The sequence below is a fragment of the Condylostylus longicornis genome, unplaced genomic scaffold (genome assembly GCF_029603195.1).
Source record: "Condylostylus longicornis isolate FDR11 unplaced genomic scaffold, ASM2960319v2 ptg000107l, whole genome shotgun sequence".
Classification (NCBI taxonomy): domain Eukaryota; kingdom Metazoa; phylum Arthropoda; class Insecta; order Diptera; family Dolichopodidae; genus Condylostylus; species Condylostylus longicornis.
This window is the reverse complement of record NW_026578075.1, coordinates 501,621-519,489: the sequence shown is the minus strand read 5'-3', so window position 1 is coordinate 519,489 and position 17,869 is coordinate 501,621. Positions and strand designations below refer to the sequence as shown.

General features: G+C 23.6%; 1 protein-coding gene across 1 annotated transcript in view; it reads left to right on the top strand.

Moving 5' to 3' along the window:
• LOC129614403 (uncharacterized) overlaps positions 1-17,015 on the top strand; it is a 74,680-nt gene extending 57,665 nt beyond the window's left edge. The window contains exons 4-7 of the mRNA XM_055528990.1: positions 2,540-2,659; positions 3,037-3,235; positions 15,963-16,179; positions 16,901-17,015. Coding sequence (XP_055384965.1) covers positions 2,540-2,659; positions 3,037-3,235; positions 15,963-16,179; positions 16,901-17,015 — 651 coding nt within the window. The remainder of the gene's footprint in view (positions 1-2,539; positions 2,660-3,036; positions 3,236-15,962; positions 16,180-16,900) is intronic.
• The last annotated feature ends 854 nt before the right edge of the window (positions 17,016-17,869 follow it).

Here is a 17,869-nt window from a genome sequence, read left to right as displayed (position 1 = left end):
AAAATAAAAATCCAAAAAAGGAAAAAAACTTACAAAAAAAAATACAAAAAAATAACAAAAATCCTCCCCTCAAATTAAGGAATTTATTGAATATACATATATACAAAATATATTTATTTTCGCATATAAAATTCATCTGAATATATTTATCCGTAACAACAACAACAACAATCAAAACATAACCCCATGTTGAAAACAAAAAGAAAAAATGTAAACAAAATAGAAAGCAAATCTGAAATCATGTAAACACCAAAATTCTAATGATTCTATTAAAAAGCAACAACATTTTGTCTTCCCATGTAGCAAAAATTTATAAATAATTTTATCCCATAAAAAAAATTTATAATATTCGGGAAAATAAGATTATAATGAGATATACAATTGTAGCAAATTACCTGTCGGGGTAATCTAAGAGGAAATCGGGGATTTTTTAAAGAAGAAGGGGATAAAATATTGAAAAAAGCACAATTTCGATTTATTAAATTCTATTGATTTCATTCAACTTTCAATTTTTTAGTGGATCAAAAATTTTTAACAATAATATTCAAAAGTAGTACCATATATTTGTGTATAAAATGTTACATGGGACATCCATGTTGTTATATTATACGGTTCAATATCTTACTATTCTATTTGTATATTTTCAGTTTACATGCTATACACACAATATACAAAGTCATAAAGATTATTATGACTTTGGTATGTTCACCCGAAAAAAAAAAAAAATTTTACAAAAAAAAAACAAAAAGGGAGAGAAAAAAAAATCAAAAACAAAAAAAAAATTACACAAAATTGAAATAAAATGTTTACAAAAATTCCTATTTTCATTTTGTTACTATATTCCCCTTCAATCTTCATATCCTTCATATTATCCTTTTCTTGCTTCATAATTCATATATTTAAGTATATACAAGAAAATATCACAAAAAAAAAAAATTTGTTGAAAATTTTTGGGGGAATAAGCCAGAAACTAAGTGAAATTCTATAAAACAGAATTATTTTACACCCCATCTCAATTCATTCCTGTTAACATTCACAATAATCAGAGTTACTAGAGTTGATACGAAGCATCTTAGTTTTCTTCTCTTTCCGTTTTTCTTTCTTTTTGTGAAACAAGATTGTGTGAATTGTGGGCGTCGTATTTAAGAGAATGAGTAAAGAAAACAGAAAAAAAAAACAAATAAATGTTATAAAGAAATAATTTACATCAGCACATATGACATTTTGGCTTTAAGGACATCATAATAAAAATTTTATAAGAAAAATAAATAGGAAAAAAAATGAAAGAAAATTGAAAAGAAAAATAAAAAAAAAAATACAAAAACAATATTTTTGATGAAAAAATATTTAAGAAATTATCCCTTTTCTTTTTTTTTTAAAGAAAATACACAAAAAATACCAAAAAAATAAGGACAAAAAAAACAAAAATAAAAAAAATTGGAAGAAAAGGACAAAAAGTCCATTGAATTGGAAAATTTTTTTTTATTTCAATTATAATTTTTGAATGTGTTACAAACCATATAAATAGGACATTTTTTTTTCGTCAAATTAAATTAATTTGAGAGTGTTATGCTAAAATTAGACAATGTAAACCTAAAAATTAAATTTATTTCAGAGTTTACAATATTAGAGTAAAATTTCTTTAATTTGTTAAATATTTAAACAAAACGTGTTAATTTATTAAGTTTTTGTTTAACATATGTAATAGCTATTTAAATTCCAAATGAGGTAAGTCCTAATTATGGTAGTATATAATTATGGTATGTATATACTTTTAGTTACAGCATTTAAAATTTACGTAGAATTCATTAATAAAAAATATTTTCGATGATATCTTAATAATTATATTGATTAATATTCTCAAAAACTTCCTCTGCTATTAAAATAATTTTTAACATTAATTTATAACATAAACATACTCACATAATGATTTCAATAATAATTATTATCGTAGCAATTCTTATCAGTCTCCAATATAGCAAAATAATTACCATATAAAATATTATTCGCTCTAATATATTATACATTCTCAATTCCATTCTCGATCTAGAAGAGAGTAAATGAAGATATGAACGTAAATATTTATAAAAATTATTTGAAACATTATTGAGAGAGAGAGAGTATAAACATTATTTGAGTGAATGTACAAAGTGTTGTGAAAGTACCTATGCAAAATTTAATTGAAGTTAATTTCCTTCTGAAATTGAGAATGCCTTCTGAAAATGAGAACATTAATTTTTGGGAATAATATCCCAAAACTACAATTTTGCAAGTTTTTGAGATTACCAATTTGTGAACTGAGAGCATACAATTATAAATTTCAATGATTATTTTTTTCAATTGAAATTTACTGTTCCGCCAATTTATGTATCCAAAATCCAAGAGGAAATTATTTTAAAAAATTATTAAATACGTTATTTTAATTATTAAAATCTTCTCATTTAAACCATAAAATATTTAAAAAAAATTTTTAAAGAAATTTTTAACACAATCTAATAAGTTATTCAACTAATTATAATTTTTGTATTTTTTTTTTCAGGTTAAACCTGGTTATGTTAAATATCATAAACCAATTAAGGATAAAAATGATTTAGAAACTTCATATGCATATATTCAATTTGTTGTAACTGAAGATCATTTTCAACGTGGTAAACTAAAGGTATGTATGTGCAGTTGAATTTTAATAAATTTTTATTAATTAATCGATGGGTCGAGCATGTTACAAAAACAATTGAATTAATTAAAATTTTTAGTGTAGTCTGGTGTAGGACAAATAAAACAATGTTCTTTAATTTTTCACCAACGTTTCGATTTAATTTTAAAACTTCATCAGGGCTAAAATAATAATTTTATATGACAATAATGTTTAAAATTAAATCGAAACTGTTTAAATTAATTGTTGGTGAAAAGTTAAAGAACATTGTTTTATTTGTCCTACACCAGACTACACTAAAAATTTTTATTACTAAATATAAAGGACGCTACAATTAGAACTTCAAATTGAATTAACATATAAAAATTTCCTTTTTTTTTCAGATACGCTGTCGAGCTCATATACATGATATTTATTCTCAATCAACTGAAAAAAGTATTGAAATTGAACGTCATAAACATAATTCAGTATCAAGTGGATCAAATACAATTAATGTAGTACATGGTTATCCATATGATCAATATTCATTACATGATATTGATAATTATGATAAAAAGGATACATTTATGACACATATACAAGGTAATTATTTTATAATTTTTTTCATTTTCTTCAAATATAGTAGGAAATGTTGATAATACAAAGCTTATATATGCATTACTCTTGGACGGCACTCTTAAAAACTCTTTCGTTTAGAATTTCTATGAAAATTATTGAGGAATTCCTATAACAAATTAATTTTTTACTTATAGCCATTGACAAAATTAAATTAAATTTTAATTTAATACTTTTATTTCCCTTTAAGAAAATTGAATTCCAAACACTCCCGAAATTAATTGTATTGTATAAAAGTTTACGAGTATTCATAATGTCCTTATACTTATGAATTAATAATTTGAAAAAAATAAGAAATGAAAAATCTTGGACTCCAAGAAAATTATTGTATCATTTGAAGTAGAGAATACAAAACTAGCCAAAAAAAACAAAATACGATCATAGAAATTCCATTAGGAAATAAAACTTACCACTTAAGTTGATTTTCAAATATCTTTATCGTTTTTTTTCATTTTCTGATATGGTTTCAACTTGGGGTCTATGCCCTGCATTATTCTAATTTTTCTTTTATAATTTTTTTATATATTTGAGATTTTTTCGATTTTATATGGCTACAAAGGAATATATAATAATATTTTTCTTTTTATTATTAATATTAAAAAAAAAAAAATTCAAATTCATAAAATATTTCTTATCAAGGATCCTTACACTTAGAGACCGAATTCATTCTCTTAAAGTAATTTTTATAATATGGGTGATATTTTGAATATGTAGTTATAAAATGCTGTTATACATAATATATACATGACGTGTGGCCATATACGAGTATGTTAAATATTTATTTTTTTTGCATATAAAAATATAGAAACCTCACACATGTGACTTTCTACATTACAACTATAGAACTGAGACTACATACTTGACAATTTATGAGTTTTCTTGATTTTATTATCTTATATTTTTTTTTGTTTTTATTTGCTTACATACAAATATAAATATTTACTTTTACATATTTTCTACATTTCGTCCTTTCTATATTATTTTTAAAAGGGACTTGCAGTTACTTTCCTTGTTTTTTTCTTGTATAATATTTTTATTCTTTTATTCAAAGATTTTTGTATACGTATACTCAATTTTATACTTTATATTATGTACATTTTTATGTATATAAAAAAATATATTTCTGGTTACTATGAGTATAAGAAATGCATAAAAATAAAAAGGAATTTTTTTTTTATATAAAAAATTCAAGGAAATTATCCTTAAAACTGCATATTTCTTCTTTATATTTTAGCTGAATCTGTTTTAATAAATCAGAATGATTGCGCTATATTCTTATTGTTTTTATAACTCTATATTCTCTATATTATTTTTTTTTTTTAAAAAAAATTTATTCTGTATATAAGGTTAACCAGTAGTAAGTGGAATGAAATAGAAAATTTCGACTCGTGTTCGCTCCTGTCTTGTAGAAATATAGTGAGAAATCATAATATATAGTTAAAACCTTTATTATGCTATTTTAAGAACTAAATTCATGAATTATTTTCCCATACACATTTTATGAAACACAGAATTTCAATACGGGTATTGGAGTTTAAATACTTGTACGAGTATCACAATATTGAAGTTATAATTGTGTAAAATATCGTGAATTTTGAATTGAATTTTCACTGTAAAATTAATAAGTAAATTTCATTCCAAAATAAATCATAAATATTATTATTAACTATGAATTCATACAGTTTACAATATGTATATTATCAAGCCCTCAGTGTAGTATGTTATTAAATATAAGTAGATTGTCACAAAATAGGGTTCATATAAATTGAGAGAAACTTAAATAGAATAGCAGTGATTGAAAAATATTATACCCCTTCTGAATATTTAAAATTTTCACTCAGCACTCTTATTTGTAAAAAGAGTTTTATTCCAAATGAGAAAATTATTTAAAATTTCGTTTCTTCTCTTTACTCTGTCTGAGTATGAAATTTCAAATTGCTTCTCTTTTCTAAATTTTTGCAAAGTAAGTATAAAAAAACAGTTCACTCTATATTGGATTCCATAAGAATTCCATAAGAATTCCATAAGAATTCCAGAATTTACTATTTTATTGCGATTTTTTATTACTTTACTCTACATTTTTTGTTTTTATTTGTATAAATCTTGATGTGAATTTGATGAATTTTTTCAAATCTTTTATTATACATTAAAACAAACACAATATATACATATTTAGTTCTAAATCATCTCTGATTTTCGAAAAAAAAAAAAAGTACACAAACATTTATGTTAATACAAGTTTTTATTAAGTATTATATTTGACAGTACAGAGTGTTTCATAATTTATGCAATATTTAAGGAATGAAAATAAGAAATGGATAAAGAAAAGAAGAGAAATAATGAAAAAAGAATTTGAAAACTAAGAAATGCATACCTAAATAATATAATTTACATTCAAAAAGAAAAAAAAACAAACAAAATAAGAGCAGAAAATAAAAATGGAAGTAATGGAACTTTTTCTAGTGATTTTTATATCCTGCTTTGATTTGATTTTATTAAGAATTACATCTAATGTAAGAAAAATCTATTTAGTGTATGAAATTTCTCTTCATTTTATATTTCAAGAAAAATTTCTTTCATTTCGAAACGAGAATTTTACGTTGTGAATGAAAACAAAAACAAAAACAAAAAAAAAAAACTTGGAATTTCTTTACCAAAATGCAGAAAGAAATTGTAAATTTTCATTGTGATTTTTAACCCTATAGTGCAATAAACTGGGTTGTATTTAATTCGTATATAAAACATGAAAATCTCTTTTCAATCTCTTCTCATAAAAATATAATCAATTTTATGGTGTACGAGGTGTAGTCCTTATTCTAGTTGTCATTACAAAAAATTTCCCTATGGCATTTTTCATTGTCTCAAATCGATATTTACTTAACTTTCCTAATATAGTGCAAATGTACAATGTAATGTTATATTTAATGTTAAAAAATAGTAAATATTAAAATATTCCAAATCAGATCTTACAGTTTCCAATATGTCCAATAATATACTCTAAAAATAGCATTCCTAATTTTCACTTACAAATCCCATTTAAGATAAAAACATAATAAGAATGGTTGTATGCGGCAAAATGTTAAAATTTATGGAATACACATTATTTAAATGGGACTGCCCAGAATCAAGTGAAACTACCGCTGCGAATTCCATCGCCAAAGGCAAAACAGCCCAAATTTTTACTTTACCACTGACGGTTTTTTTTAATGTCATCGGTTTCTATATGTGTGTGACATTAGATGTAAAATACTGTACAGTTCATTTTACAGTTCCACTGTTATTCTTAGTTAACAACCGAAATCATTTGCCGTTTACATTCATCCTTTTAGTTTTGTTGTAACAGTGTTAATGATAGGTATCTCAGAAAACATTTCAAAATAACCTACCCTTTTGAATGCAATACGGGTCAATAAAAACAAGTTATTCTTTTTCCTGTTCCGAGTTCATTTAACTGTTTCGTTGGTACTCCGTTACCTCTCTATTCTCTTTGAAAGTTACAATTTCAAAATTTTTGTTCAACCATGATTCAATATTATAATTTGAGTAATGAATAACTATAAATTGGAATTAACATTGAATTCATTATACGGTATTCCAATATCGTCAACAGAAACATAAGAGTCGCATATATCATGCTAAAATTTTACTAGCTAAGAAAGGGTTAATAAAATTTCTGTACTAGCTATTTTTTAATATTTTCTTAAAGTTCATTTCGCATCAAATCAAAAGATATATTATTAGCTCAGCTCAGCTCAGCTCAGCATTATATTATGAGAAATGTATATTGCATAAATTATAATGTGTAAGAAAAAGATTTATTTAAAAATATTGTACGATATTTTTCTAAGTAATTTAGGAACGATAAAAGAAAAGCAAAAAAAAGAAATATATTTTAGTCAAATAATTCATATGTGCATGAGAATTTTGTAATCCTTGATATATTTTTACATTTTGATGAAAAGTTTTATAAGTAAATTCGTGCATTATGTAAAATACATTGTACTTTGATATTCTCATAATATGAGAAAATATACATTTTAAGTATTCATAATGAAGGTGTATGTCAGTTTTATTTGGAAGGTGTTTTTAGCAACATTAAATTGATTATTATCCTTATATGACACGTCAAAATTTAACATAATATTTTTAAAAAAAATTTTTCTTTTTAAAATTCAAAAATGCATCTCAAAGAATCTTTATATTTCTGTTGAAATTGTCGCGCGTCTTACATTTAATTTAAAATTCTTTTGAAATTATAAGAATTTTTATCTTCTTTTTAGTCCTTTACTAAAATCTGTGTACCATTTTTTTTTGAATTTCTTTCTCAGATATTATGATAATAGAAAAGGAAATATTTGTACGTAGAGTGAAAATGAGTGATTTATATTTGTACTTCCAAATAATATTTTATTTGATTCTTAAAAATGCAATTACTACTCTTTTAAAATAATGAGAAAAATATTTTTGTTTCTCTATATACTAAATTTTCACTATAAAATGCTTAATATGTAATGGAAATTCAGAAATGAAAGCTGACACATCACACTTAATTTTTCATAATGCAATTTTTATTCCATATATATACTTGTACATGCATAACGAAGAATATATTCATTATCACGATAGTAAATTTTAATAAGTTAATTTTAGTGAGAAAACAAAATGCAAATGAATTTCATGATTTCTTCTCAATCATAAATAATATTATTCTATTATAAAAAGTTCTCTCAAAATTTTGTACTTACATAACAATTATATATGATAGTTTTAGTTTCATGCAAATCACTTATAAATTTGAGAAATGAGTTCGAAATAGAAAAAGTTCGAATATTATTTTATATAAAAAATAAATAAATATGTGAGAATAATTCAATATTGCAATATAAATTCGATTTAAAAAGAAGAGAACCTTAAATTTTTGGTAATTTGAGTATAAGGGAAAGTTTTACAAAATATAAGGTATCTATTGTTGAATACATTCAACTTGTGTAAAAAAGTGGAGAAAATATTACATTGAAAACTTTTACCATTTATTGTAGCGAGAATTTTCGTGTTCAAAAAAAAAAATCCAAAGTTCTCATTTTGAGTGACTTCTTTTCGAAAACTAAAGATCATATATAATTGACTGTAGGACTAAAAATAAAGATGTACTTATTGACTTTAAAACAAGTGTCTAACGATTAGCTAATGTTACACAACTCCGAAGTTATACGAGTAAGCATTTATTTATACAAAAGTAAAATTTGAGACTGATTTCTTTTAACATGCTATATATCGAAAACGTGTACTCCACACTCCCTGTCATACACACGGTTTTTTGCTGGAATTGAATAAAGAATCATCCCTGCATAAAAAATCATAAATTATTTGTAACCTTATGCGAATCACCATGCATAAAATCACTCAGAGCATTTTATTAAGATAATTTTAATAAATTACTATGACTTTAATTATGGCATTTTTATTCTGGACTGGCGAATGTGAAATTATTTTATAACCTTTATCATTTCCAACAAATCGCCTACAGTACTGCAAAATTGCGACTGTGAAAAGTTTTCAATAAAAAGATAAAAAAAAGTATCTATATAAAATGGGTTAATAATTGGAACTCAGCAGAAAGAAAACCTATACAAATTCTTATATACCAAAATCAATTAAATGCTCATTCAAATAAGAGTAAAAGTTTAAATTCTCTTCTCTTTAATATAAAAATATTATGAGAAAATTTTATACGTCATACTACTGTCGTAAAACTTATTGTATATTTAAGTGTATTTAACATAATTGTTTTTGTTATACATTATACTTCGTTTATTATCTGGAATGCCTATCATTACAAGCATTAAAATTATTATTACAAATAAAATTTCTATTATCAAGGCCATTTATAATTTTTTTATTCTAAAAATATATAATTATTTTTTCCCTATTATTTGAATGAAAGAGAAACCGTAACTAAACTATGTAAAATGTAATAAAAAAATTATTTTATATTCATGTTTCATATAACAATAATATTTTGTATGTATAACAGAGAATTTTATACGTGTTTATATACAAAATGTTTTACAATGTACACACTTACCTAGTATAATACTTAAATATTGTTAAACTAAGTCATTTTATCTTCAAGTTGTCTAGATAAGTTCCGGGTTTTTACTGAAAAAAAAATTGTATATAAAAAATTAAAATGTAAAAAAAAAGGAGAGCAAAAAGAGAAAAATAAATTAAATTACACATCCTTTAGAAAAATCTGTTCTTTAAACATTTACAATGATAGTTACGAACTTATATTTTACATTTTCTTTTGCCAACTTAAATCTTAAAGCCTCTTTGATATAACGTAATTGTGTACACACATAAAACTAGCCGAATATTATAGTCGAGAATTGTGAATAGAATTGAAAATTGTGGCAAGTATTCATAAAATTGTTATAACTGATTGTTTTTATAGCTATACAAAATATTATACTCGTACATATTTTACAATTCATTTAAAATAGCCGTATAATAATAAAGTTAAAATGTTATTAAAAAATAAAATAGAAATGTTTTAGCTTTAAGGTACATTTGTACAGAAAATATAAATGATATAGAGTGAAAGTATTAAATTTCTGGTTTTTATTGTTATAATTGATAATGCCAACTTAAGGATATAAGAATTTACTTCTTCCAGCTATGGAATTGTCATTTTATATAGAATTGATGTTTTAGAACATGGTTGTGGCTTCTTTAATATGTGTGATAAATATTCCTTACGATAGTTACTACGAAATCCAAAGTTTTGAATTGTGTATATCAGTACAACATTTCGATTTTTCCATCAACTGAATTTATTAGATCTACTACAATAAAAGAAATTTTACAGTTACCGTCACCAGTACAATATCGATCCGATTCCCTCACTGTCACCAATAAATATATTATTATTATACTGAATTTTAACTGTTATACTGAATTAAAACTTGCTATCAATCGACTTGTTATCAAATTACCTTTGAAACTTGTACAATTAGATTTACATAGCATATTATGTCTATTAAGCACATTATATGAAATCAGTGGAATTATACACGAAATAGTGGAACTGTGGAAGCTTACAAGGTGGATTTAGACATTTAAATTGAGCATGTTAATGTAAAAGAATTTTAAATATTAATTGAGCTTATACTTGCTGATAATATTGAGAATTAAAATTATATTTGAATGAATTTGCATCCCTCTAATCTAGGTGTGAATCTTCTCAATTTTACGATTCTAACAATAAACATTTAGATTATTGGCAAATGAAAGTAAATTTTTAATTTATGTATTCAGATACCCAAATAATATGAGGATGATCATCCCGTTCTAAATCACCCCGTTTTTAATATTGAATTACTAATAATTTTTTTTTTCATTATTCATATCCCAAAATTGTTAAGCTGCACATCAATTTTTAAATTATGATTTATAACATTTTTATATACAATTTTCTCCAACAACATTCTCTGGAAGTAAATTCAAGTACGATCATTTATCTCAAATTACAAACAATTCTCTAATACCTTACAACAGAAGAAGAAGAGGAAAAAAAATTTTTTCTATATAGCCGAGAACAAAAGAAAAAGCCAATCTTTTGTGGCATAATTTTAAATGCCCTTCAAGGATATTTAGTAACTCAAATATATTTCTATAAAATTTTTATATATACAAAAAAAAAAAAACATATTTGTTTTTATTAAAAAAAAAAAATTTTTTACACGTTAGTGTGTGCGTCTCCATGTTTACTTTTATTTTTTTATTATTCTTGCCTTCTATTGTCTAGTTTTTTTTTTCAACTTTATTTTTAGAATTCTTAAATGTTATTATCCTCTACTTTGTCCTGCAGTTATTATTGTGTGTACAATAAGTCAAAAAGAAAAAAAAAAGGAAACAGAATTACAAAAAACCAAAAACAAAACCTAAAATCCTATCTAATAGTCCTGGGAAATGTCAAAAAATATAAAGTACAGCGCGATGATGTCTCTGTATAATGACGCTCGTTATTATTACAAGTATATTAAATATAAGAGTAAACTACTTTTTTTGTAATACTAATTTGGGTGTGTATGTGTATAAACAGTATGGTGTGTAATTTTGGTTTTCCGTTTTATCGTGATGAATAATGTAGTTGAAAATCATATTTTACAATATTTTTATTACTTTTTTTTATTATTATTATTATTACGGTTACTATATCTTATAATATAGGTGAATAAATATTTGAAACAGGTAGAAAACTATATTAACTAAACAATAAAAACTAACAGAATGTTATTACAATAGCCTTGGCATATAAAATTTTGTTATACCGGGTGGACCAAAACTGGTATTAGAGATCTTGAAGGAATTGGTTCATATCAGTTTTTTAGGAAAGAGATTGTTCATTTTGAAAAATGGTGTAAAAATGGCGGAATTCTAGGAGTAATTTTGAAGAATTCATGAAAACCAAATTTAAAAAATTCTGTTCGAAAAAAAGCATACATAAAAACTTCGAAACTGGAGCCATTTCTCTCAATTAATAGACCTATAATCGGTAATGTCAGTGATATCGGACTTAGCGTTTTCAAGAAATGACAGATTGAACATAAAATTTGGACCTGGAAAGCTGAAAATTAATTAAAAAACATTGATTGTATCAATAATGTTTGCACAACACCACATTTTCTTTTTTTTTTTCAATTCGATAAATTATTCTCTAGTACTTGGTCATTCAACATGATATTGTCATGTTATACATAGGCTATTTGTCACGTAAAGTACTTTTAATGAACTTGCTCGGATTTCAATAATTTCTTTACTCCACTAAGAAATTCTCTGAGTAGTTCCGGACCACCTTTTATTATGTATAACAATATATTATTGCAAAGTATGTAAGTGCATGTTACATTTAATGTATACGTACACGTTTTAATATATATAGGATAAAATTTAAAAAAAAAAAAAGTTATGATCGACCTTGACTACTATAGAGCGTACCCAAAATATCTAATTTTTGTTGTTTAATGGCGATATTATTCATCGAATTTCATACAACATTATCAATCCTGAAGGTCAAATTATACCAATAAAACATTTTTTTTTCAAATTATAAATAATTGAAGCTTATAAATTCAAAAATTTAATACAGGTATATTTTCCCTAAATTCTGTCCTTAATTCACCTTTAAAATAGAATTAAAATTTGGAATTTTTTTTTTTTTTAAATACAATTCGAATTTGATTTCTTTAAAAAATTTATGCCTGTAAACATTTTTTTTATTTTATTATCCCGTATCATGAGTCATATCCCATCCCGTATCATGGGTCATATCCTGTCCGGTATCACTTATCCCGTAGTGTGAATAATACATTCGATATACTATAGGTATCACCTACTATACCTATAGTATATTGAACATATTATTCAAATTATGGGATAAGTGATACGGGACATACATCAACTATACAGTATGAATCCTACATACTTACAGTATGGATCCCACATTTTAAATAATTTGAAAATAAAATTTACAAATTTTTGTCCGATTATGCAATATTATATTGTCAATTTTCCTAACTGATTATATTTCAACAATAAACACATCCTATAGTTAAACATTCCGACATATAAATGGTATTCATATGTGTTCTACCTTTGCAAATCCATAAATATAGTCTCGACACACATTTATTAACTTAATTTTAATATGTCAACTTTAATACAATATATTATATTTCAGAATAAAAGCTTTAAAGCTATAATTTTAACAATGAATAAAATTAACTTACAATTTATGAAAATAAAAATTTTTGTATGTGGTAAAATTGCAACAGTTGCATTGCATATTTAAAATTTTAATTTGATAAATTTCAAAATATATAAAATAAATTTCTTTTTAGAGATTATTAAAATTTTCATTTTTATTTTTAATGAAAAATCTGAATTTTTTGAAGAACTGTGTGAATAAATTGGATTAATATGAACATTAGTTTTTAATATTATTAGATTGCATTCAGAAATTTTTCAGAAGTAATTTAAAATGACGATTAATTTACAAAATTAATGTGAAAATTGGTAGTAATATAATTTTAATGCCAAATATGTGTTTGTTGCATATAACATTTACATATGATTACATACGTTATTTATTAAGAAGTTATTTGATTATTCGGATCCCGGGTTCAAAATTTGTAGCTGAGCTCGGGTTGAAGAAAGAAATTTTGTTTGGAAATTTCGAAAAATTTGAAAATATTTGACTCAATACCTTAAATTCATGCTTTAATGTGCTCATGTTTAAACAAGATTCAGGAATATCTTTTCGCAGTCTATATAGTGTTATTAAGTTCCAACAGGATATATAGATGATCATTGACGATTATCTGAAAATTTATAATGTTTCATACAATTATTTCGAGTTATCAAAGCCATAATACCAATTTTATTGAAAATACAAGAACTTCAATATCAATTTAACGAGTATATATAGCTTAGTTTCTACATAAATTGTGAACCTAAATTGTTGTAATGTATTTTAAATATTTTTGGAATATCCCAAATTCGAGAATATACACAAAAAATTTATGCACCAATTTTAAGAAATTCTGACATCTCTACTTCTGAAATCTCTTTGAATTTATTGGGGTAGTTCAATAGAGCAACAACAACCATATAAATTTAAAGAGAAATAAAATTTTTGTCATTCTTTTATTTTTTCCTAGTAAATCGTCTTTATTTTAAGAATTAAACTTTCATAAGAAGAATTTAATTTCTCAGAATCCTTAACTTCCTTACAAAAAAAAATAATTTTTTATTCAGTAGAACTTTTTAAAAAGTAAAAAAATTCATTTGAAACATTTATGACATAAAGAAAAATAAAATTAAATTATTTTTAACATTGTTATACTCGTATTGTTAAAGTTGAATTTTTGTTCGTAAACTTCTCATTGATTATTATTTGAAAAATGAGGAAGGTATCGTTTTCTTATCAAATTTTCAATAGAAAATATTTGAACTACAAATATCTGTACGAGTTCCTATGATATGAAACAGAACAAATCAATTTAAGGATAATTTTTGTCTAATTGGTTTATTTTGTATGGACAGAGACTGCGAATCGCCACGGTCACTCGGGGGAGATCCTCTTGTCCCATTCGGTTTCCTTAAAAATCTACAAAAATCTACAATATTAAATCTCGGCAAGAAATTTTGTGAATATAACAGTTTAGTATTAAGTATGCGAATTCACTAGATTTGTTTACAATTGTGTAAAAAAATTTGAAAAAAAAAAAAACGGTTGGCCGTACATAATTCCGAGTGCTAGCAAATTCAACAAATTCTACAAATAGGCTAGAAATTGAAATACAAGCAAAATTAAAAAAATTTTAGTAATATAACAATTAATTGAAAAATTTACTTGTTGAGGTTGTATACAAAGTTTTCGGACATAATGGCGAGTTCCTTTTCCACTGACAATATTAAAACGACAATATTAAATTAAAAAAAAAAATGCGATCAATTATCAAGTGTTCGTTTTTAGTGCTAAATTTCATAAAATAACAATTTACAAGTTCTTAAATCGTTCAATTACTTAACAGCTTTAACAATAATTTTTTTTTCGGAAAATTTTCTTAGCAAGATTTTTGTTTTTTCGTACAACCATCATAATAAAATTTATTTTTATTTTTCTGTTTTTATATAGACTTAAGCTGGAATTATAAGAGGAACAAATGAAAATTTTCCATAAAATAATAAAAGTATATTCATAATGATATACAGAAAACAAGTATATTATGACTGAACAAAAGGTGTTTTAAAACGATTATAATTTGTTAAGTATAAAGGAAATTCTTATAACCATAAACAAAATATACTTAATAAATTTGGAAAAAGTTTTGTATTGAAAATTTTTTTTAAAAAAATTTAAAATATTTAATATTAAACAAATTAAATAAGAATATTAAGGATAAACAAGAGCTAGAGCATGAATAGTTAATGTCTTTGGTTAATTTACGTGAGTCAACTCTAATGTTCACCTCCATTTTTGCAATATTCTTTCTTTAATGTAAAATTGAAATTATTTTAACAACATTATCTCAAAATCATATTTAATGCATCTTACAGATTTCTCTGTATTAACATATGGTGTTGTGTTTTATTCCTATTTAAATACATGTTAGTGTAATAGTAAAAAAGTTCTCGTGAGTAAAATAAATTTTAGATTTAATCAGGAATTAAGAATTTTCACAGGAATTCAATTTTCGATTTTAGGAGAGGGCATATACTGGGAAGGAAGTAGAAATTATTTAGTTCTGAATGCAAAACAAAGAATGAATTATTCTGGAAATTATTTAAACTCTAATTCAAATAAAAATATATTTTACATGTGATTTTTTAAAATTATAGAGAGAGTACATGACATTTTAATAAAGAGTAAAAAAATAATTATTATTGAGGGTATATGATTGAATTTTATAAAATAAATTTCCCCTATCTCTGTAATGTTCCACATATGAGAAATTTACCAAATGATTTTTCTCATAAATTGATCACAAATTAATTTGTATTTCTCTTAAACTTATTCATCTCTTTAAAAATAAAATTTTTAAATATTAAAATAATTATTTTTTATATTTTAATTAAATTTAATAATTATTATTATTTTTTTATTTTTTTTTTTACTTCTTTTACATAGGTGATGTATCATCATTAAATTCTGGTGGTAGTAGTTTATATAGTATAACCAAATTAAATGGTGGCTTATATCATATAATATTAGTTGGTCTTTTATTACAATTAACACTTTTAGTCATCCTAATTTTACCTACATATTATATTGAACAGCAACAACAACAACAACAATATAAACCCCAAAAACAATATAAAGAAGAAGGGAAACAAGAAGAACAATTAAAATTGAAAAAGAATGATGAATATAAAAATAAAAAATATTATAATTGTAATCATCAACATCATTATCAATATCATTATTATGAAGAAGAAGAAGAAGAACAACAACAACAACAACTAAAACAATATCATAATAAACGTCATCCTTATCATAATAATAATTATCATAATAATGATGATAATCATCATCAATATCAATATGATCAGAATTTATATGAAAAGGAAGTGCAAATAACTCGAAAGAACTTGATGAATTCATTTTATTCATCATGACTAGAATTACAAAAGCATTAAAAATATATTATATATAAAGGATATTATTATATTATTACATATACATAAACATACGAATGAACATAACAAAAAAAAAAATAATAATAAAATTCATATAGATTTTTTTTTTATTTTGTTTTTCCTCTCTTTGAATATTTTATATATTATTTTATTATATAAATACAAATATGACTACATACGTACTAAATAATATTATATATATATATAAACAAAATGCAGAAAGAAAAAGAGTTTGTTTTTGTTCCTTTCAATTTTATATAAAAATTTACAACAAATTCAAAAAAAAGGACCTTTTTATCTTGAGTTTAAAAAAAAAAAAATGATTTTATTTTTATGTTTGTATTAGGCCTATTTTTTTTTTTTTTTAGAGATAGCATATTAAATTTTTGCTCTTTTATTTTTTTAAAAAACAATTTTCATTCCATAAAGTGACCAATATCATATTGGAGAGAGTATACAGAAAGTATTGGAGAAAGTATTAGAGCGATCAATATCGGGACGACAATATGTTGCGGATTTAATGAACGCTAATTTTACTGAATGATTTTACACACTTTATTTCGAAATATTAATTCTTAACATTTTGCAACAAACTTGAGCATTTAGGATTAATAATTCAGCCTAGGAATTTCAATGCGTGTGGAACTTATAAAGTAATTGTTAATTTTTTTAAACTAAATATTTAATACCTAAAATTTCCTTAGAATTTGCCGTAAGACTTGAAACTTGAATTTTCATTATTTGAACTATTATAAATTTTTTGAAATAATCATCTATTAAATTGCAATATTTTCTTTTTTTGGTATATGTCCTTCCGAATTACATGTCATAAGTGGCCCTTTCGAATAAAATAATCACAAACATCTATTAATTATCAATATATTAACCCTTTCATTCGTCCTGTTATTTATGAGTAATAATTTTTATAATATTATATTTTTTTATATAATTTTTGAATTTATCAAAGCATATGAATATTTGGACAAAATTTAATTACCGTCTTACAATTTTTTATTGTCGTCTAATAAAATTCAAAACAAAAACTAAAAGTAGCCTGATTATGTATTTCGCCATTCTTTCAATCATCTCTTTCACTCACTTTCAAATTTGAATTGTAATTTTTTAATTGTATATTTCATTTTTCCAAATTTTCCAATAAGAGTACAATAGTCTTTCCTTTTTAACTAAATTTTCTCATTTTATCACAAAATATCATCTGAAATTGTCACCTTCAAAAACAAAGTTCATAAATGATGATTAAATTTTTTATAGCTATGCGAAAAAAAACCGAGAGTTAGAACTCGAAAAAATTCTTCTCTCTTGAAAATTACATAATAATGTGAATACAATATAAAACTCACACCATTATCGTCTCAATCCGTGAATAAAAATGCGAGA